Source organism: Orussus abietinus, unplaced genomic scaffold, assembly GCF_000612105.2.
Source record: "Orussus abietinus isolate OABI.00-Male unplaced genomic scaffold, Oabi_2.0 scaffold72, whole genome shotgun sequence".
Taxonomy (NCBI): Eukaryota; Metazoa; Arthropoda; class Insecta; order Hymenoptera; family Orussidae; genus Orussus; species Orussus abietinus.
Window position 1 is genome coordinate 163,451 of NW_019394233.1, and position 22,726 is coordinate 186,176.

General features: G+C 51.3%; 1 protein-coding gene across 2 annotated transcripts in view; it reads right to left on the minus strand.

The window, feature by feature from the left end:
* Positions 1–279: 279 nt before the first annotated feature.
* The window catches only part of LOC105702324 (homeobox protein homothorax), a 307,253-nt gene continuing 284,806 nt past the window's right edge, over positions 280–22,726 (minus strand). The window contains exons 12-14 of one of the 2 annotated variants that reach the window (XM_012429814.2): positions 16,731–16,789; positions 2,281–2,428; positions 280–1,272 (exon numbers count right to left, since the gene is read on the minus strand). In XM_012429814.2, coding sequence (XP_012285237.1) covers positions 2,283–2,428; positions 16,731–16,789 — 205 coding nt within the window. In that variant the 3' untranslated portion in view covers positions 280–1,272; positions 2,281–2,282. Of the gene's footprint in view, positions 1,273–2,280; positions 2,450–16,730; positions 16,790–22,726 lie in introns of both variants that reach the window. The other variant, XM_012429813.2, reaches the window with a different exon arrangement.

Genomic DNA, 22,726 nt, shown 5'->3' on the forward strand with positions numbered 1-22,726 from the left:
TATGTTGTATGTTGTATGTTGTATGTTGTATGTATGTATGTATGTATGTATGTATGTATGTATGTATGTATGTATGTATGTATGTATGTATGTATGTATGTATGTATGTATGTATGTATGTATGTGTGTGTGTGTGTGTGTGTGTGTGTGTGTGTGTGTGTGTGTGTGTGTGTGTGTATTTATACTCGAAAATTAAATGCGGCACAGAAATGCCAAGTACAAACGGGGATAGAAAACTAAACCGTCAAAATTGACGGACCTCGTCGTCCCTTNTTATTTATAATTAAGAACTGTACAAATTGAATGTCCTATCGAGAACGTCGACGCTCCGCGTACTTCGGGCCGCGCGCGTCTCGCGCTTTCCGCTTCCGGTTCCGTCGCCGAAATTTCGTCCTCGCGTCGATCCTCCCCCGCGACTCCTCCTTCCCTTGGGTGATCATAACTCTTTCCGTCCCGTTTTTCGTTCTTAATTTTTTTTTCCGTCTCTTTCTCTCTCTATCTTTCTTCCTCTCGCTTTTTCTCTTTCCACGTGGCTCCGTGCGCGCGTACACACCCATCCGTGCGAGCACCGGTAATGTACATGCCCGCTCTAAATTGCCTATATTACTATATTCATTATAGTCTCTCTCTCTTGCGTTCAGCGATCGTATTAAAATTTAACATTTATATTTTCAATCACTACAATATTACACCGCGATATTTTGTACAAAGAACAATCACATGAATTTCTTCGCGACCCTCCGTGTCTCGCCCTCCGGCCGCGCTGTTACCTCTCTTTCTTTATTTATTTCTACCTTTCTTTCCTTCCTTCTCTCCTTCTCTCTTGTTTTATTCCCGGTCCGGTGTAGACGCTTCCACGTCACCGTTCCCCCTTCTTCCTCTCTCTGTATTTCTCGATTCCTCTTCTTCGTCCACCCAGTCGTCCCTTTTGCTCTTCTGCGACGCCTCCTCGACGCGGCCGGACTCCATCTCGGCGATGGCGCTTCTCCGCGGTAATTGCGTTTTCCCCTGGGCCGGTACGACGTCTCCCTCGTCGCTTCCGTCCTCCTACCGTTTTTCTTCCTCTACCTCTCTTCCGCTTCCCGAAGACTTCGACTCGCCTCGGCTGCCGGTGCGCGTCGCACGGCAAGAATCGTCGGCACGTCGCGCGTCCCAACGCCGGTGCAGCAGCCACCACTTCCGGTCGCGAGCCTGGCCTTGGGTCAGGCCTCGTTTTCCCGGTTTCCCGTTTCCCGCGAGCCGTCCGCGTTCCTCCACCTAGTCAGCGTTCGGCTGAAACAGAGAGAGAGCATATGCCCTGCTACAGAACCCACCATTTTACAAAATGTCCATAAAATCATGAAAATTACAATATCCTCGGTGACGGAGAAACGGCTGAGTAAGAATTGCAGCGAGAATCCGGAGCATCTAGTAACGACACGAATCAAAATTATCGATCTTTGCTGAATCTCCACAATTTCGGGTTAATTTACTTTATAAACAGCCTTATACTTAATTATTTTTTCTATGCACCTCGAAGTCCTCAGAATTGTTTAACCGAATCGAAGGAGAAATTTGAGAACAGACTTGAGCTCGATAGTTTATCACCGATAAGAATTGAGGTAATCGAAGGATAAAATCCGCCGTTTGGCAGTCACTTGAAATTTGGTGATTAAGAGCCGGTTGCCCCAATATTCCAGTTAAAATCCTTAATCAAGGATTACGTAAGTCGCGATTAAAGGTAACCGCCCGGTTTTCGGTGCTTAGCTAACAGCGGATTTAATCTCCAGTTAGTCAAATTCTTATCGGAGCAACGGGAATTCACTAATTTGAGATCAACTGATCATACATTGATAGAAATGCCTATGTAAATTTACAGACTCAATCATTGGCTATCTTGATGCCGTAAAATTATATTCTTAATGTAATCTCCCATTCGGCATTTAAATTAAATTAAGGAAAATTGTAACAAACGTTACGGTAAGTATACAAGGTCACGGGTGCATTAGGTGTACTTATGCATTTTCTAATTTGTCACGTTTCCAGTTCACGTTTTCTTATGCGGAACTTCAGTCACAAGGTGTGTAAAAAATCTATGAAAATCCCTATCGATTTTTATCAGTGCAGTTAAGGAAATCATGCTAGTCATGGCCCTAACTACGTAATGTACCCGTTCATCCTTGATCATCGATGTCAACTCGAGCGAATCCTCGCGTGCATTTATGCAGTTTACACCAGGTAAACATTTTCGACTCGGGCAATAATCCCGCGTAGAGGTGACGGGTCAAACTCGCGACCTACCTTTATAAATGGTGACCGTAGTACTCCGGGGGGTAGTGGTACTGGTTGTGGAAGGTCGGGTCACCGGGCGGCCGGTGCATCATGCTGGCCGCCTGTCCGTCCATCATGTAGCCCATCGTCGCATCCGGACTGTACGCCCCGCTCGGACCTGCGGACAACGGCGGGAACACTACACGTTACTACGGTTAGAACTCCGTTCCAAGACCGGCAAGCGGTCATTGGTGGAGCTCGGTTCCTGGAGTGCCGAGCCGCTTCCGGTGGGCGCACCGGAAACGCTTCGATTCCGCACTTCGGAGACCGAGCTGTGGATGCTGCGATCGGTCCGAGTCCAGGGACCCGATTCTCGAGTTCATACGTATTACCAACTTTCGCAAGCGAAATTGACAGTTTCGTCCGTTACTTTCAAATCTGACCGAAGACGCGACTTCGCGACAATGCAAATATATTAGCATGCGAAAAAAATCCGCCTGAACTTGAGAATAGGAGCCCACATCTTCTCTGAAAACTCGGACAGATCGCCGTGTGAGGACGAGGCGAGTGCGATCGACGCATCGAAATAAATGTACACGATGAAAAAGGACCTAATTACCTTCAGAAGAAAAAGAAAAAAAATATACGATAGTGCAGCGGGCGCGATTGAGCAACAAAATTGTCGCGGTCATCTTTCCACCGTGTTGTCAATAAAACGACTGTTCATCAGGGCAAGAAAAAATTGGATTGCACCGGGAATAAAGACTCATCGAACCAAAGAAATATTTCGTTAATTCAAAGAATCATTACTTGGCTCGAACTGGCAATGACTAATTGGATCGATCGAGTAGACATACTTTTCTTCGTTGTTACGATTTAATTTGCTAATTTCGCGGGCACTTCTTATAATAGAGGCCGCTCCACGGTTACATCCGCATTTAACGCGACGACGAGCACTTTTGTGTGTATTTTGGGTGGTTTCTAGTTCTTGGGGTAGAAAGAAAGTTATTTCCGGGGTAGTCGACATCGAGGCCAGCAGGGGTCGCGAAAGACGGCCGAAGAAGATCCGGATCGGCTTAGGGGATGACGCGGGGACCCCTCCGCTGCGTCTCTCCCGCAGCAGCGGCCATCGTCGGCGAGTCACCCCTGGGTTTTAATGTCGGTATCTTAATGTATATTGCCCGCGATAAATCAGGGTCACTGATTGCGCGGTGTCCCCCTTCGACGCCGGCGTCGGCGAGGGCCTGAAGCTTGCAGCGTCCATTGTGGACCTAAGCCTTTCTTATGCTAAACCCGGGACAAGCTCGATATCCGCGCGAGATACGCGTCCCGTGCCTATCGACACCGACCGGCATAAATCGGCTGATCCGATATCTGCATAATTGACATCATTTTCCAAGTTTTTCTCGCCGGGGAAAATCGGACGACCGGAGAGGAAGCGCCGAGAGGAGGACGACGAAAGGAGCGGCGACGCGTCTCGGCCGCAGCGGTCTCTCCGGCCGGTCGTAAATCACAATTATGAGAAAGCTCGTTCCGTCTCTTCTTTCCTGGCGGCGGACGCGACGCGACCCTCCGGTCGCGTCGGTCGCGCCGGTCGCGCGGGATTCTAGATCCTGCCCGGCGGCCTTCCGCAGGGAAAATCGCCGACGAGAGAGAGACAGCCCGAGGGGGCCCCTTTCTCCCTCTCGCCACCGGTGGAATGTAGTCTCGTGTTATGGCCACTCGGGCGATATCCCACTAACGAGGGATGCGCTCGTAGTGTGATTAAACCGCGCTATAACGCAGCAGGGAGCCTCGGATAGCCGGCGCGCCACAATATGGGAAATTAAGGAATCGCCGCGGAACCCCGCGATCCAGGGGAGAACCTCCTCTCGGCACCGGGGATGCCGTCGTATCCCCGCAAGAACGATTCCGCTAAACCGCCTCCGGTGTAAATTGCCTTTTCCCCCCCTCCGTGTTTCCCCCGCGCTGCGGGACTCCGATCTCCGATCTCGACCTTCGGATCATGGCCGCCTTTCGAATCGACCTCGAACTATCCAAGGGGATATTCGCTCAGGTAATCAGAGATTTTAATGCCAGAAATCACGGGTAAATCGGATGGAAATCCCAAGCGAAAATCCCTGGAAGTCGTTGGAAATCATCGAAAAGTTGTCGCGATCTCAAGGCCTTGATCTCAAGGTTCTTGCTCGTAATCAAATGGATTTTAATGCTCGCGGCCATGTTTGAAATCAGCTGGAAATAGTTGGAAATCATGAAAACATTGGCACAATTTTAAGGCCGATGGTCCCTTGTTACCGAATCACCTTGTTCTTTATCATATAAAAATCGAAGACAATCGGTTGTCGAAGAAGGAAATCGTTTTCGCTGATTTTCGAGTGAATGGCCCCTCGGTATGTATGATAGATGCCGAGAACCCGAGCCGAATCTGTCGTGGGACATTTTTTATTCCTTCCAAAGTCGCGGGTCGCACCTTCGAGGGGGAAGCGAGAACGAGATAAAGTCGCGCCCCGCGGCGGACCTTTGAGATTGATTCAGGAGGGGAGGGGGGATTACTTCGGTGATCCCGAGATTTCGCGGGAAAAACAAGGCGTAATGCAATAAAGAGCGGCAAAGCGGCCATGTCCGGGGACGTAAATCCGGTTCCGCGGTGGGACCCTTCGAGCGGAGGGGGCGACCTCTCTCTTCCCGTTTCTCCCTTTGTCGTAATTTATTTACCGGGGGAAATGAGGCGACCGTTAATTGCCGAGCGCTAAGCTGCAAGAAAGTATTCCTGGGATATATACCGGGAGAGGGGAAACGCTTTCCCGGCTCTTGCCTCCGCAGAGCCCCCGAAACTTGGGCCGCAGTCATCATCGCACGCCGCGAGTTACGGTTATGCGTTTTCCAGCCGGTGCGGAAAACGCCTCGGCGGGGTCTTCGCAGCTTTACGCCCGGCATTTTTAACGACCCTCTGGTTCCTCTCTCTCGTCGGAACTCTCTCGTTTCTTGGCTCGGGAAAGAAATAAAGCTACGTCGATGAAGTCGCGCGTCTAGGTCCGCTCCTAAAAAAAGAATTTAAGGCGACGCGAAAGGCGAGTTCGAACCCTCCCTATGCCGGATACTGTCTTAGAATATAGATGAATCGACTCGTCTAAACTTCACGCGATTATGCATTTACTGAAACCGCGAGACTAAAATGAAATGCATGTAAAGAAATAGAATTTAAATATCAGGAGGAATGTCAATATAAACGTGAACGTCGGTTACATGGCGCGCCGTTTCAAATGATACAATGGTACAATGACAATTAAGTTCAGATTCCGAAGTTCTTCGTTTTAGGCGGTATTTCGATTGAAATTTGAACTCGTCGATAAGGATTACTCGATCGAGTATCTTCTTTTTACGTTACCAACCGATCCGGAATTTCTTCCGGGAGGCCGCAGTCGGCGAGCGGGGGAACGTGACGCAATTGCGTGGGTGGGGATCTAATTAGATTTTTGCGAGGCGAGGGAAATCCCTCCGGTCGACTCGGCCGGAGCGGAACACGGGAACGACATTAGTAGTAACTTATGGTTGCGGCCTGGCTGGATGCCGGTTGTTCAGGGGTGCGGAACCCGGGAGAAACCCCGGAGGGGGTCGGGGGGTGCGAGGAATCCCCGCACGCCGAAGGGGTGGCTTTCGGGAACTTAGTTGGCGGCGACACCGAGTGTTTCCTCGCTCGCGGAGTTTCCGCGGAGTTTCCGCGGAGTTGCGCCCGGTTTCCCGGGGGTCGGCCGGAGGCGGGCGGCGGGGTCGGCGGGGGTGGCCGAAACCGCGAGAGGGAGGCCGACGTCCTGGCTGGCGGCTCCGTCTACTGCGCCGTCTACTCAGCTCCTGCGACGTGATGGATACGGGCGGTCTCGGTAACGCAACCATCGGTCTCAGTTTCCGGAGTTAAGGAGGACCGGAGAGAGCCGGGCTCTTCCCCGGAGATTTAAGGGAGGGCTCGGATTTCGCCGGGATACGACGTCGATGCCGTAATTAGGGCGGCGGCTCCGAAGGGCGGAGGAAAGTGGACGCCTCGACACGCGTACCCGGTAGATTAAGGCTGTTTCCTTTTCAAATAAATGAGATTCACCGTGAATTATAACCCCCCCTCCCCCAAGAAACATGTCACCCTACAACGGGAAAGAGGAAGAATTTTTTCGGAGGAGCATTTTCAGATTTGCAAAAGTTAAGCTGGTGAATTAAATCCGTTGTCAGGTTATTGCCACCTGATGTCGGGGGTAATTTTAATCAAGCGACGGATAATCCTTGATTATGGATCTTAACTCGAGCATCGATGCTTGTGGTCTTTGGGGTGATATAAAAAACAGAGACTCTATTTCGTGGACCATTTTTTCCTGGACTCCTCTCGTCGAAATGATCAGCCCAGGAAGAGGAGGCCACTTGCGGGTCGAGGAAGGAGGACTCTCTCGGGGAAGTATCCCTCGAAGGAATCGAACGGGACCCTTGGGGGCTCGTGGAGCATCCTCGAGAGTCCCGATCGACCGGAGGGCGCTACTTGCGATCTCTCCAGAACGCGCCACGGAAACCACTAGGCCGCACCCCAACGGGAATCCCAGGCGGGTCCCGAGGGAGGGAGGGAGGACCACGAGAGCGCCCCCTGGGGGAGACGATCCGCCGAGCGGAAACCGGAAATGTGCTCCGGAACCTTCAACAATCCCTCGATGAAACTATTGGTCATCCGCGACGCAATACCGGAAACGCCGGATCTAATAATTCATCCGCCCGCCTGCGGCCCGTCTCCCTCGGCCTCGACTCCCTTCTGACAGCCTCGACAGAAATCCCGATCTTTTGGCCTCGAAATTAGACAACGGGACCGCGATTTGAAAACGCATCCCCTCGATTCTAAGTAACCGAAGGAGGGAGCATTGTACGACTTGGAACGTCTGTTTCATCGAATGCGTCAAAAATAAGGAACCAGAATTATCAGCAATGAGAAGCAATTTCGGAACCGCGCTTAAGGTCATGCGATAATGGCATCAGAAAGCCCTCGTTGATGAAACTTCGTCAACTGGGTTTACCGAATCACATCGAACTTTACAATGTGAATGTGGAGGCTAGAAGGAAGGTCTCGACACCCATCAATATTTTTGAAATTTGTTTATAAACATTTAAAAACTGTTTATATAGTATGAAATTCCATGAGGGCCAGAACCTTTCTTATAGCCTCCATATTCACGTTGTAAAGTTTGAAACGATTCGGTACACTCAGTTTAGAGGAAAGTTTCATGACCGAGACCTCTCTAAAGCCACTTTCACATCCCCTTAACCCTTTCATTACAGCCGTCCACTCCACCAGACAACCGCCACTGAACGCGACACCGCGCTGAAAGGGTGCACATTGCGCTTCGGCAGTCTTCGGTGCCCGAACTTACGTCTGGCCACCTGAACAACGCCTTCTTGACTGCCTTTTGTATGTACACTTTTCTAAGCGTCAAATAACAACTGCTTTGTGGTATTCCATTATTAAATTCCCAACTAAAAGTATAACCTTAAACTTTTAAGAAATTAAAAGCTATCCCAATAGCCGGTCTTCTCGTCTCGTCTCTATGGCCAAACTGTGTTACGTATGTTCCAAGTGTACTTTTAGGATGATTAATCCAATACGGGTCAATACAATGAAAAGATACTCTGCAGATATAGCAGAATTTGTTACCGCTTAAAGTCGGCGCTCCTACACAAAGGTCGTCGCATGTGTGCCGATGATAGTCTGTGCTCGTACACCCAGGACGTCGCGCGGATGCCGACTATAATCGGCGCTCGTAACGAAAGGGTTAAGGTCGGAACTGTCAAAAACGAGCTGCGCCAAGGTGGGCGTTGAACGATATTTCGGGGTGAACTATCCGGCACGTCCCGAATATCGCGCTCAGTGGGACATGCGTTGTTTCTTCCTCCAGGAGACGTAATCGCGGGAATTCGATCAATCGGGCGAGTTCTCGGCGCGGCTGAGACGACATAAGCCCCGAGTCTCATTTGAGATAAGTCAGTGGTGATAGTGGGAGGGCGCCGACAAGGCAGATATCTGGACTGTTCCAGATTCCGGGGTCGTTCGCCATCCTGGGTCCCGTGGTGCCGATAGTCCTGGCGGCGTGCACCCCCGCACCCTTTCGCCCCCCGGGCCCTCGCGGGGGGTCGGCCCCCAGTCCCCGTGATATATCGCCCCTCGGTGGTCGATGACTTCCGCTATTTTTCTCCCGCTGTCTCCAGCAAGCGGCTTCCCTTCCTAAGCTCGACGCGACGTGGGGTGCCTCCTCCCCGCGGAGGAGCCCTTCTCCGGAGGAACCGGGACGTCGATTTCCCGGGGTGGCGGAAAAACTCGAATTTCTTGTCGGCCACGAAAGAGTATCCATGGATAACGACAGTGGCATCGGACCGAGGAGGAATCGGACAAGGCAGCAATTTCAGGGCCACATCAGTGCCGAGCAAAATCCGCCTTGGTCTTGCATTTGCTCTTTACTGAACAGCAGCGACGAGCAAAATCGTCCTCGGTCCTTCGGTCTTGGTCTTGATCTTGTATTAGTTTATCGCTAACGAGCAGCGACGAGCAAACTGGACCTCGATCTTGCATTATTTCCCAACGCGACCAAGACCAAAACTCGACCACAATTGCAAGACCGAGCCTCGACGAACGAAACCTACGGCTCGGGTACATATACCAAACCAAGTCCATGTGGTAGTCCCAGTCTCGGTCTTGCATTTGCTCATCACTATCCGGAATCCTTGGCAAGAAGAGGCCCCGGCCAGAGGGGGAGCAGTGGCCGGGCACCGGCATAGTTTAACCCAGTTCTTTGGGGGCAGCATCGATTTTTTCGGGGGCGCGAGCCCCCATAAATATCGGTAGTCGGGCTCGCATATCGCGAGTCGAACAAAACCGGGGCCGATCGGTCGCGGGCACCCCCGAGACCTGGTCTCCCGGTTGACGCGATAAATAATTAATGATCGGGAGCGACCGAGTCGGTCCATAGAGCGCTCAATATTTATAAGGTATGAGGGACGTAAGGAGCGCGGGCTCGCGCGGCCGCCCGCGGTATTTAGATATTTTAATTAACCGATCGGCTATAAATTATGATAATCGGGGAGGCGAGCGGGACTGGCTGTTTTGCGGCACCGCCGAGGGCCGTCTTAATGGCCGCGATCCTCCGGGAGATAAGTGTCCCCGTGCCGATCGGGGAGATCGATCGGTCGCGCGAATCGAGAGGACTAGCCGCCCCCTTTCCTCGATCGAGGGTTCTTTCCTCGAGCGAGGGTCCTTCCCTCCTCTGGTGATCCTTGCGATCGAGGGTCGGTCGGGAGATGAGATAGAACGGGCCATTATGCCGCGCGATAAGATAGCGGGGGCAGGGCGCCCCCGATGGGCTCGATACGAGGAGCGCGCGGCCGATCCGCCCCGGAATCGCCGCGCTGGCCGGATGCGAAAAACGGGAGAGTCATCCCCTATCCGGCCGGACGGGCGCGGAGACGGGCGCGGACGGTCCTTCATTTCCGCAAGGAGCCTCCCGGCCGCGGCCGACCCGCGCTCTTTTACATGACCGGAAATCAGGGCGCGTCGACTCCCTCGCCATTCCCGGGACGCAATTTCCCCGAGCTAAGTCTCCGGAGACCCCTTCGCCGGCAAATAATAACGTTTCTATAAATCGCTCGTTTGTATTCGACCCGGCTCGCGCCTCCACCCCGTTTCAATTAACGTATGATCTATGTCGCACGAGCGGGATGACCATGGCGGCGCCTCCACCGAACGACGGGCGACGTAATGCACGGGGGATCGACTCTCTAAGTAACTCTATATCACGGGTACGTGACGAGGGGTCGAGGAGGCCCCCGGAAATCCGCGGGAGGTCGCCAGACCTCCGAAGGACCTCGACTTCCTGCCTCGCGATATCGTCGCGCCTCCTCTCCCGATAACGTTTCGTGACTCCGCGACGTTAGCCCGACCTCGGCGGCCATTTTTCTCTCCTTCTCGCGGCGGGTCTCGACAGGGCACGAAGAACCCCTTTTACGACATGGCGGGGTGGGTGCCCGGGTGGACAAATTTCCTGCCAGTCTTGAAACTGCACGAATTAAGGTGATATGAAAGCGCCGTCCGGAGTCTCGCTTAGAAAACTTTTCTCTGTACCGGGTGTAACGAATCGTAGGAAAATTTACAACGTGTATGTGGAGTCTATAAGAAAGGTCCTGACATCCATGAATTTCAATTTTTTTTTTTTTAATTTCTTCATAGACATTTTGAAAATGTCGAGTACAGATTGAAATTTTATGGGTGTCGAGACCTTCCTTATAGCCTCGATATTCATGTTGTAGAGTTTCACAAGATTCGGTACACCCGGTTCGGGGAAAAGTTTTACAAACAAATGACCACGCAGATGCCACTTTCGTGCCGCCTTAACGAGGCACGGTCAAGTCCGTCCAATCGACAACTTTTTCTAAGACATTCGCGATAAAAACCTGAATGGACTTGCTTGATAAATACATTTTATTTAAGCGGGTAGAACCGGATTAGCTAATTGGACCAGACCTAAGTGATCGGACGAGTTGGATTTTTTACTGGCAAATAATTGAACGATCTATTCAGATTTGAGTTTATAGGGTTCCAGCCAGTTTTCAGAGACACGTTCACATGGTGCTCGACCCCACGACAAGGGAAGTAGCCCGAGTGGAGAAACGACTGGAAATCTTGCTTCCTGTGCCTTTTTGTTTCTTTTCTCTTCTGGTAAGGTCGCATTTTTTTTCCTCGGAGAAGCAAGGAAGGCACATAGGTCGAGAGACTGCAAATGGCTCGGTGGGGAGGACGAGGGAAGAAAGAAGGGACGAAACGACGGGGAAGGGATCGTCCGGACCCACCCGAGATGGACACGGAGAATCGCCATTACAAATTGACAAGCTTGATTGATGGCGCCGCCGGAAGGGGCGAGGGCGGTCCAGCGGTAGAAGGGCGAAGGGAGCTCCCAGCTTCCACGGTCCAAGTGAGATGGAGTGGACGGGACTCCCGGAGGGGAGCCGGGACCTCCGGGAAGATAGCGCTCCGCGGACTCGCGTATCTGGACCCTGAAGGGATCGGCGCGTTATCGGGGCGAGCCTCTCGCCGAGTGCGTGACGAATGGCTACGGTGCCGGACCCGAGCCGGTCGCCGAAGAATATTCGATGAGTCCGATCCCGCCGAGGAAACTGCCGGGTCCCCTTTCCATCCCGGGAAAAGGCTCTCGCCTTAACTAGCTCGGGATTATTTCGATCAGGAGGGACCCGGATAGAGGCGGTCCTGGGGGACCTCGTTCCGGCCTGCACCAAAAGTGCCCGATTTTACCCGACCCCGGTATTAATGGGCACTTGGAGATCTCTCTACGACGTCGTTGCTTGCCTTTGCGATTTGACGTACATGGAACGTGGGGTAATTGTCGCGGTTGAAGGGCTGATAAAGACCAGACCTTTATGCGCGTCGGAAATCGCTGGACGTGGAGATCTCTCGACTGTGACGTGCATTGTCTTTCCAATTTCAAGTTCGATATACATCTGGATTAATTAGCGCCGTTGAATTGACGTCTCCTTTGGATGCGTTGACAGTCCGTGAAAGTTGGTGATTTCTCAACTGAGGAGGATACTGTCTTTGCCACCCTGAGAAAAAGAGTTGGTCAACTCGAAGAAATATGCATTGCTACAACAAACTTCTGCGATCAAATTCGTCCAAAGAAATGTCAGTAGGAGTAAAGAAAATCTCTTTAAATCAACGATATCACCTTTCTTCTCAATGAGATAATTGTTTCTTGCAACTGCATATGATCCAGGCAACAATGTATATTTGTTTCCGTCAATTAAATCTTGTTTCTCAGTACTGGAGCCGGCGTGCCCTTTGGACGCGTAAAGAATCATGAAATTTGCAAATTTCTCAATTGCGCCATATATTGTCCTTACCATTTTAAATTCATATCAAGTATAGGTTAAATGTCGCGTTGAAATAGCGTATTCGGAAGGGCCAGGATGCGGCGTGTCTTTCGCCCGCGTCGGTAATCATGAAATCTTTGCAATATTTCTCAATTACGTCCTACGTTGGTTTTCTAATTTTAAATTCACCTCAAATATGGGTTAACTGTCGCGCCGAAATGGCGGACTCGAAGGGGCCAGGACGCGGCGTGTCCTTCGGGCGCGTCGAAAATCCCGGCCCACTCGGCCGAGGCGCGCAAAGTGACGGTCGTAAATGACAATCAGGCTTCCGTGAAGTGAGACGCGGCACAAAACCGCGCCCCGTGATCTACGACGGGTTTCTGTCGTACCGACGTGACCCCTGCTACCACGGAATGCGGGGAATAATACGAGGCGAGCCGAGGTGCAGCAATTATGACGTCGCGGATAGAGACGCTGACGGGGGCCGCGTCTCGAGAGGCGTCCATTCGGCGGCTTTAAAGAGACGCCTTGCGAGACCCGGGAACGACCAACGATTCACGGGAAGTCGTTACGTCGTCGTTTCGTTACTACGCGTAGATCTCAGAAGAGACGCCCCGAAGATACGCGTAGGAGGCGCGAAAATCCAGCGCAACGTGGCGGTGCATCCCGCTGAGATGCAAATGCATCGACATTTCGGTGACGCCGAGGAAGTAGAAAATCAAGACTGGCATGGTCTTGGTCTTGAACTCGTGATAATGGTAGGACCTCAAGACCAAGACCGATTTGGCCGATCGCACAATCTCGCCGACCGAAATTACCACTTCCCGCTCGAGATTTCGAAATTTACTCCCTCCACTCGAGGGATTGAAATTTGGTCCTTCCGCTGGAGAAAATCGAAAATTCGCTCGTTTCGCCGGAATGGGATCCTCGTTTTCCAAAATCCTTGTCGTTGCAAGGACGGTCAAAAATCAGCGCTCGAGTTTTATGCCAAATTTCATCCCGACTGTTCAGCTCGAAAAGTCTCCCCCTTATCCTCCTCTTGGACGTCTTGGAGGCGACGTAAAGCCGGAAAAAGCTTCCGGACTGCGCGTTACCGTCCTTCCGAAGTGTGCCGTACGGTCAGAGCTTTACGGTACTTTGGGGCGCCCGTTACGTTTTTACTGCGTCGTTCCGGATATACGTCTGCGCGGCGCGGAATCGCCTCCTCCGGGCGCGCGTCCGGGTTTCTCGGGGCTCTTTTTCCCGGGGAGAATTCCTCCTATGAGGATTCGCCGCGAGTTTCGTACTCGAACTTCAGATCCGTGTCGCCCGTTTAACGCGATCGCGAGGTCCGACGATTTCTTCCGACTTAGTTCTCAATCTACCTCGTCGTTTAATTGGAGGCTATTCGCGTGTTTTATTCCACTGTCGCGTCGTGCGATTTTGCAGAGTCAGCGAAGACGAATCGGTTATCTGGAGCGGGGAGGGCCCCAGTACCCAAACGGAACGCGGTACGCCATGCGTTTTCGCCGCGTCCACCGCATCCTGCCACCGGACGATTGGACAAGGGCGAGGGAAATTAAATTTCGTCAATCCGATGAAAACGCACAACGTGACCCTGACCCTAGACAAGGATTTAGCCATTCATTTAACGTGGCGATATCGCAGCTTGAGGAGCCTGACTGCGAAAGAATTTCAATTTCACCCGTCCGGCAAAAACGCACAGGGTGCCCCTGGCCTCGGCCGCGGATACGCCGCTCGTTTAACGCGGCGACATCGCGACTCGCGGAGACCGCGTCGATGTAGAAGACCTGCCTCATGATATAAACCTAATAGAATCTGTCGCGGGGGTTGCGCGCCCGCGGAGAGGCAGCTTGTACCTCGTAAAACGATGCACCGCAGCTTTATAGTTTATAGTTGGGTCCCGTCCCTCTCCCTCTCTCTCTTTCGAGCGTAGGCGAGCGAGTATGCGATCGAGAAGGGGCGCGCGGGGAGGGGAGAGGGGGGGGATTTTAAAGGGATCCTGGCTTTTACGAGCGGTATTAGGAACGCGAGCGTAAAACCGCTCTACGCGTGTTTACCGCTGTTGCCGTCGTACGAGCTAATTTTACACTAATTTCGAGCGCCCCTCTTCTCCCCTGCACGTTATCCCGGGATTTTTCCAAAAATTGCGGAAAATAAACGCGTGACACGTCCGATGGACCAATCATTCCGAGCTCGCCCGAGCAATTCCCGTAATGAAAGTATGATCGATGACCCGCCACCCGCGAGTCATCGGCCGGATGGGTGGCGTCGCGACGCCGGTAGTTTTCCATCGCTCCGGTTACCGCGATCTCGAGGCCTCCTCCCCCGCTGCAATTGCGGCCCGAATTAGCGGTAATAAATTTCCCTCCTCCAGAGGAGGGGAAGATTCAATCGGTCCACGTTTGACGAGGCTAAACTCGCCCAGGGGTGCGATGCGTCCTTCGTTAATTTTTGATACGCCGTTTCGCTTGTCCCGAGGGAAGCGGCCGACTTTCCGGGGGAAAATGAGGGACGCCCTCGATCGACGTTCCGGGAAGGAATCCAACGGACGGGCTCTGGGAGTGGTTTTTTAAATTACGGGAATCGAAATCCGAATTGCCGGGGCGCGCGGCGGGGGCTCCGCGCGCTGGGGAGGAAAGAGCGTCCCGAAAGCGGGAAGAGAGAAGCGACGATGGCAGTGATCAGGATTGACTCCTGGATGATAATCCGGTGGACACGGGTTTCCACTTTGGTCGACGGGACAACCGCGCCGGTCGTTCGCCCCCTGCCCCCGGTCTAAGTACGAGGCCTCGTCGGCGGTCACCGATCTCAATTACGGGGACGACGGGCCGAAATCGACGTCTCCAGCCCCCGAAATAGCCCTCCTCGCGCCCTGGGAAAATTCGGGACTCGAGGAAAATCGAGGAAACCCCTAAAGCCCGGTTTCGGCAAGGCAAACAACCCGTAACTCAGTGGGTGTTTACGAGGACGAGGTCCTGGGGGGTTGGAGGGTCGTGCTCGTAAACGTGCGCGCGAATCGGCCCGTGTTTCGGCTCTTGGGTCGGACCACCCTCGGCCCCTGGCCAGGGGAAGGTCTCCTCCGCAGTTTTCTCGAGGAGAGACAAAGGGAGAGGGTCCTCGAGCGGGAGGTCCTGGGGGCGGAAGGAGGCCGACAGAGACGGCACCGTGCGGGAGGCTGCGCGAGGGACAGGGACGCACCCCCGAAGCGAGCCGCGTGTTCCCGGATCGTAAAACTCGGTCTGATCACCGCTACCAATTATCCCGCCGTTATCCGAGCGTTATCCGGGCGTTATCCGGGCGTTATCCACCTCCTCGTCTCGCCGCTCCCCGGTCGCTCCTTGAGTAAAAACGAGGAACCCTTCGACCCTCGGAAAAGGAGGATGGAGACCTCCTCGTCGCGGCCTTTTACTGCAAACCGAGTGATTCTCGCCTCGTAAACGCGACCTTACCGACCGTACCTCCGATCGGGACGTCTTCTTCAACCCCGAAGACCCTCCGGAAGAGGTGCTCCAGTCCGAGGGATCTACCACTCGAAATGCCGAGTCCTTGAGAGTCCAAATTCTTGGCCCCACTTTCAACCCTCGGAATCTAACCTACACTTCTTTTGATTCTGTTTCACTCTTTGTTCTGTTTAGCGAATTAAATCACTTCGGAGTTAAAAATAGAAAACATGGAAATATTTGGTAACTTTAAATCCTTTTTTCAACTCTCTACGTCCTACATTATTCAAGCGAAGTCCACCTTTAGGCATACAAACAGAAAGAATAGAAGAAATGGAAGTATCTACCACTTTTCCGGTCTAAAGTAGCACCTCAAATTTGCGGAAGTATGTTGCATTGAAAACTATTTCAGATTTACAATTGGAGGTCCTAAGTAAGATGAAAATCTCGACTCGGGTATATATTATTAAGGATCCTGAATAGGATTAAAATTTCTACTTCGGTACACGAAGGAATTCGAAAAGCTTACACTGAGGTATACACGTCATTGAACCAAAGAAATATTTTGTTAATTCGAAGAATAATTGAGTGAAATAAATTGAACGCAAAGTTTCTTTGGAATTATGACAATTTGTCTAAATTTATTCAATGAAATAATTATTGTGTGAATTATTTCTTTGGTGCTATTCTCTGGTTCAATGGTTTTTTTTTCCTCGGTGCAGTTCGTAGAAAGGATCGCAGATTCCGGAAGTCCTACTCTTTTCCTTCGAGACCAGTGATCTAATATTATCCTTCCGTGGAAAGTCGATTTTCCGAGCAGGACTCGATCAGCGTAGTAACTCTAGTACAAGGCACGATTCCTGGGAAAGTACCCTTCGGCAGGACCCTCGAGCTTGCCAGGATCCCTCGCGTAATTTCCTCCGCTCGAGGACCTTCCGGCCTGCGCCTACACGAGTCCGAGTTAATCCTTAAGGATCAGGAGCGTAACCTTCGCGAAAGCACGTGTACACGTATCCCTGGGATACGCGGACAGGACCCGAAATTCTGCCCCAGGTCGCACTCGCCTCGAAATTACGCACTGCGTGTGTCATGTGTCTTGTGAGTGTGCAAGTGAGGTCGGTAATACCGGGATCGACTTACCGGCTCGGTTGCTCTGGTCGATCATCGGCTGGACGATTCTGCGCCTCGCGTTGATAAACCTGGAATACAAAAAGTCCAGATAAGCCAAAAGCATTCCGAAAGTTCACACTCTTTACAACATAAAGTTACCTTCAACTAAGGATTCAATGTCTCAACAGCAAATACCGATATTCATGCATTTCAAATTCATGTACGAATTTGTATAAAATTGCGATATTTATCTTTAACGGCGTATTCTATACCATATGCATCGAGATCGCGATTTTCGACTGAAAAACTAAATTATCGGAAGTCGACTTAGCGCGGATCTCCCTCGACGTTGCCTTTTTGTGGACCTCCATCGGTTAGTACTCGCCAGGCAAATCCGCGCCCACGTTAGGCGTTGATGGACCTGTTTCGTCGCATTAAAATCCGCGGATTACCCGGAATTAGAGGCCATTTACCGACGCGGGTGAAATATGCGTCGACGCCGGGGGGCCCGTTGCCTAAATTGTGATAAACGATTCGAGCCGTTGCGTCGACGGTGGACGCGCCGAGCTCGCTTACGTGCGCCACCGTCGAGAATTGACGCTAATCGCCGCGCGCGATTAAAACCGACTTCCCGTCAGCTTTTTAATGATTTTCTTCAATTTCACAGAATAAGTATTCGACTCGAATAAACTCGAATTAATATCCCTAATGCCGAAGAAACGTTGCGTGCAATTTATTCGACTTTATCCGCAAGGAATAAGTATTCATGAAATTGACAGAATCCTTCATTGCTATTATTTAATGAAACGTTTCTTTGGTTCAATGAAATTTCTTTTTTCTCAGGACAGGACACTGAATTATTGGTCACATAAAAAAAGACCCGACTCGTCGAGACGGTATCGGAATTGCGAGGGGGCTTATCCTTATCGCCGTGAAGTTTGGAGGACTTCCGGTCGGCGGATCGTTAACTTCCGGAAGTGGAGCCCTCGAAAGAGGTCGGAGCGAACAATGGACCTCGCCCGGACGGTCTGTTTCGAGGTTAGTCAAGGAGGGCTGCTAAGTCCGGAGGGCGCAAGAAGGGGCGGGGTGGCCGAGGGGGCGTACGTCAGCCGACGTCAGCGTCGCGGCGCCCTAATGGGCGCAGACGCCGGAAGTGATTGGGTTTCCGCTCGACTGAGTCCGGCACCGCCACCCCCGACGCCCGGCGTCGACCGGGGGCGGCGTCGGGCCCAGCAGCCTCCGCGATGCGGCATCCCCTTGTTTTGCGGCGCATCTTTCTTGCTTAGCCCCTCACGCCTCGCCGACTCCCGGAGGAGAGTCTTATGAATAATAATTATTAAACTCCTCGCGCGCGGTCGCTTCCCAAGGCCACCCGGAGACTCGTAAGTCGGGGATCCTGTCTAACGGACTGGGAAAGGAACTTCCAAACCGATTAGGGGCGCCTTCTCTCGCGATTAGGTACGCGCCGACACCTCTGAACGCGCTCCGTCTCTTATATCCATCAAAGTCGGGGGTGTCGCGATTGGAGACGTTCTCTCCACGAGTACTCTTGTGCAACCTATCACCGAGGTGCGATCATATTTTTAGTCGACAAGTCCCAGAACCTCAAAATACGAGATCGCCTTTCCACCCCTACCCTATAACATCAATATGCATTTTGTCTAACTTTCGTTATGTATTACTTTAGTATGACTACGACGTAAGGGGACGTGAAAGTGGTACCTGAGAGGTCAGTCGTTCCCAAATTTCTTTTCCGAGTTGGGGCTATCGTATGGTTTCGAAATTTACAACGTGAATATGGAGGCTATAACGAAGGAATGAAATGTCAACTTTCGTACAAAATGTTTAAAATGTCTATATACATATTTCTTTAATTGAAGTTCCATTGGTGTCAAGACCTTATTCATAGCCTCCACCATTCACTTTGTCAAGTTTGAAATGATTCCGTAGACCCAGTTTGGTGAAAAGTTTCATGCGTGGGAAGCAATCTTTTTTTTTTTACGCGAAGAAGCATGAGATCAATGATACCGAGAGATCGGGTTATGCGACCTCGCGAGGTCGCGGAACGATAGACAGTTTCAGAAGGTAGGGTGCGAGTCGACAGGAGGTGGACTCGGTAACTAGGTCGAGGGTGGCGGAGGGCGAGGGGCGCCACCACCGGAGTAGGTAATACCGATATGACGAGAGGTCGGAGAGGGACTCGTAATCGGTCCCTCCTCTCAAAGTCAAGGCCTCGGATATCGTTAGATGAAAGAGTATCCCGCCGCCCCCGCCCTCGGCGGGTTCTAAGCGCTCCTGGTTCCCCTTTGGCGGCGTAGGCGGCACGTCACAGCCAGCTGACTCCCGCCCCCGGCCACCCCCGAGCACCCCGGACACCCCCGTGGCTGAAATATCGCCCGAACAATGGCGCGCCCACCTCTCTCGCCCGGGAGAAAACCAAGCGACTGCCCGACCACCCCCGCCCGGACGAAACCGGGCGAAAATATCGCCCTCCCCGGAAAAACTTAACCCGCCCGGAAGGGCGGAAACGGAGGGAAGCGGCCGAGAAAATCGACCTCAGCTTGTTATTGAATTTACTCAAAATTCATCGTCGCTCTTGAAACGTTTCTGAATAATTATCTCGAATTAAAGGGGCTGCGAAAGAATCGTTACAAACTTTACAACGCGAATATTGAGGCTGCGAGGAAGGTCCTGACCCCCCGTGAAATTTCATATCTTATAATCGATATTATAAAGAAATAAAAAAAAAATCGAAATCCCAGGGGTGTTAGGACCTTCCTTATAGTCTCCATATTCACCTTGTAAAGTTTGAAACGATTCGGTACCCTGTTCGGAGAAAAGTTTGACAAACGAGAGACCGCTTTGGCGCCACTTTCACGTCACCTTAAGCGAGAAAAAATATCCCCTTGGAGGTGCACCGTTCACGTCTCTCAGTTTTGTTTCGTGGTATTGCACTTTTTGCAAGATCGGCGAGTAGCGGGGGCAAAACCAAGACCGGATCGGTTTCCCTGGTCGACACGTCGAAATCGCTCGGATACGGCGTTTAAAGAGGCGCGCGAAAAACGGCGAGGTCGTAAAATCGTCACGGGATGTGCGATCTCTCGGCCTCGCAACGACGCCGAGTTATCGCCGAGTAATACTGAGCGGGAGGTTTATGTAACGCGGCTATCGGCGAGAGCCGCATACGGCGGTCGTTTGGCCGCCCCCTCGTCGTCGGATGACGAGCCACTTTTTACCGGGCCCTCCCCGCCGATCGTGATTCGAGCTTTCGACGTTTTAATGCAGCTCCGATTATGTGCCGGGAGTTCCCACCGGCGCGCCGCCCTGCGACTTCGTCCGCTGCGATAAACCACCGGAGGGGGTGCGTGTGCCCCTCGTCATCGATATTTCACCGCGCTCGGTTTCCGCGGTCGCCGAAAACACCCCCGCGGACGTATTTTGACGGGCACTACTCGGGAATTTCCTTGAATCCCTTTTTTACCCGTCATAAACTTCGCCATAGCGCATTTCCCGCCCCCCGATTCGCAGTTTATCTCCGCCGCTAACGCGATTATGCACCCGGAGCTGCAGATATTAAGAGTGGCACGTGGGGCGGAAAGTTCCACGTTTCCGGCTGCAGGACGCGGCAAACTCGTTCATTCTTTTTTTTTTTTTTATATCTTTCCTTCACGAGAAAGAAATAATTTCGATGCACATAGGTACTATAGCAACGGGGCTAGGATATTGTTGTATGAATCATACAAATGGTGAGACCGATCGCATCGAATTGTAGGTGTAACCTTGTCGATAGTTGCCGTTTCCACAGCTAAATAGTTGCAGCAGGGATTACCATTTGGATTGGTAATATTAATTATGCGGTGAAGTTGCGATATGGATAATGCCTGCGACTACTGGTATCTTGTTCTTTGACTACCCTCAGGAAGAAAATCTTCATCGAACCAAAGAAATATTTCTCCGAACGGTCCCAAAGAAACATTTTGTCAATTCAAGGAATAATTACTTGACACGAATAAACTGGATGCAACGGATTTTTAGGATTACGAGAATATATCTGAGTTTATTTGAGTCAAATAATTAGTTCTTTGGTACTATTGAAAAAAATATATATGTATTATTTAGTTTCAATGAATTTTGTTTCTCTCAGTCTATGTTAACCCTGGGGGCCATACGTCTTTGGCAAGGTAATCCTATATGACTCAATATGATTACGATTATTACAATTATTGTCTTCCTAACCATTCGTTGAATCCACATGGCATAATTACGATTATTAAGAGGCGAAGGGAGACTGATAATGGGTACTGGATAGTGCAGCCGCAGGAATATCCACTACGGTCTTATAAGTACTTTCAAGTAATTCCGGTTCGATCGCGTCGTCTCGTAATTCCGTCCGTTCTGGCGGCGCGTATAAAGGGGATAAAAGTGAGACGGGGAGATTCCCGGCACAGGGGATCATCGGGTGGTCGATAAAAGCTCGCGGGCGACGTGGCGCAAGTAGGCACGGGCAAGTGCAAAGTGAATTTCGATCGTTCACCGTAATGGAGTACTTACTCGCCAGTAAAAGTTGACGAGCTCTCGCGCGCGTATCACGGTAATAACTTTTTGACACGGCGCCCCGCCACCCCTGGGGCCACCCGCGAGGCCGGCCGCGGTAACGATGATTACTGCGGGCCCCGGCAACATTTACTCCGCGACCATTCGCAATTATCGGAGAGCTTCCATTAGTTAACTGCAGTCGATACGCGGCGCACCGGGTCCCGCATCAAAACATCATTACTGCTCGGACACGGGCACCGAGTGGAGAGAGAGAGGGACGCGCAGAGAGCCATCTAGCGAGCGCTATCGGTAATCAATTTTCACCGGCGCGCTACCGATGCTCGCTAATGCGAAAGGGTTGCGCGGCATTAGAGGTGGCCCCTAACGATCGCCCGTTAGAAAATTAGACGTCCCACCGAAATGGCGGCGGCGTCGAAGCGATCGGCAGGTGTGGCGAGACGGTCGAAATTGGAGAGACGTCATAGGGGTGAAATGAGAGTTTCAGGTGGAGAGAGAGAGACTTTTTTAATAGCTCAAGTGTGGTACTCCCGATGGGCTGTAGAATTCACAGTGCCAATTTTTGAGACAGGTACGTCTCGGTACAGTTCCCCGTAGTCGCGTGGTAGAATAGTAAATGTAGATAGAGGGCGAAATTTCAAAAGGATTCAAAGGGCGGATACATAGAATTTGGTTGCAATTAATCTAGCGACTCGAATGAAATATTGTGGTAATACGCGAAGAAAAGGAAGAAATTCATTGAACCGAAGAAATATTTTATGAATTCGAAGAATATGATGATATAAATATTTTATAAATTGATACGAATATTTTACAAATTCGAAGAGAATGATTCCGACGATACGTTCCATCCAATTTACTCGAGCTCATTTCAGTCAAATTATTATTCTTTGAATTGACAAAATGTTCCTTTGGGTCAAGATTCTTTTCTCGGTGCGTGAATTACATGAACGAGGAAACTGATCGCATCGTATGGCAGGTGTAATCTTGCCAATTGTTGCATGAAAGAGGTGGAGAGTAGGAACGGTGGTCACTGTTTGGAATGATAATGTCAACTATGTGAAGAAGTTGTGATAAGCATGAACTCGTGCCTTGTGATTACTTTGATACGGACTGGTGAAGTAACCCTTACGACATTGTATTATTGTTTCACTATGATGCCCTGGTTGCCATGCAATTTCCTGGCAAGGTTATGGCACGTTGCCTAGCAACACGACGACGCCATCATGGTTTCTTCCGGCCATGATTACAATTTTCGTCGGACACTTCGCGAGGTTTGCAAGGCAGTCGGGATTTCGAGGCGGAAGTGGACCGATCGGAAGCTTCGATTACTGCAGCCGAGGGGGTGGTCACCCCCCACGCATAATTCCCAACTGACAAATTCAATGAGCATTATCGGGGCGCACTTCTCGCGTGTAATCGCGTTTCCTCCGGCGACGAGCTGGAAACAGGGAGTACGACGATTTTCGGGG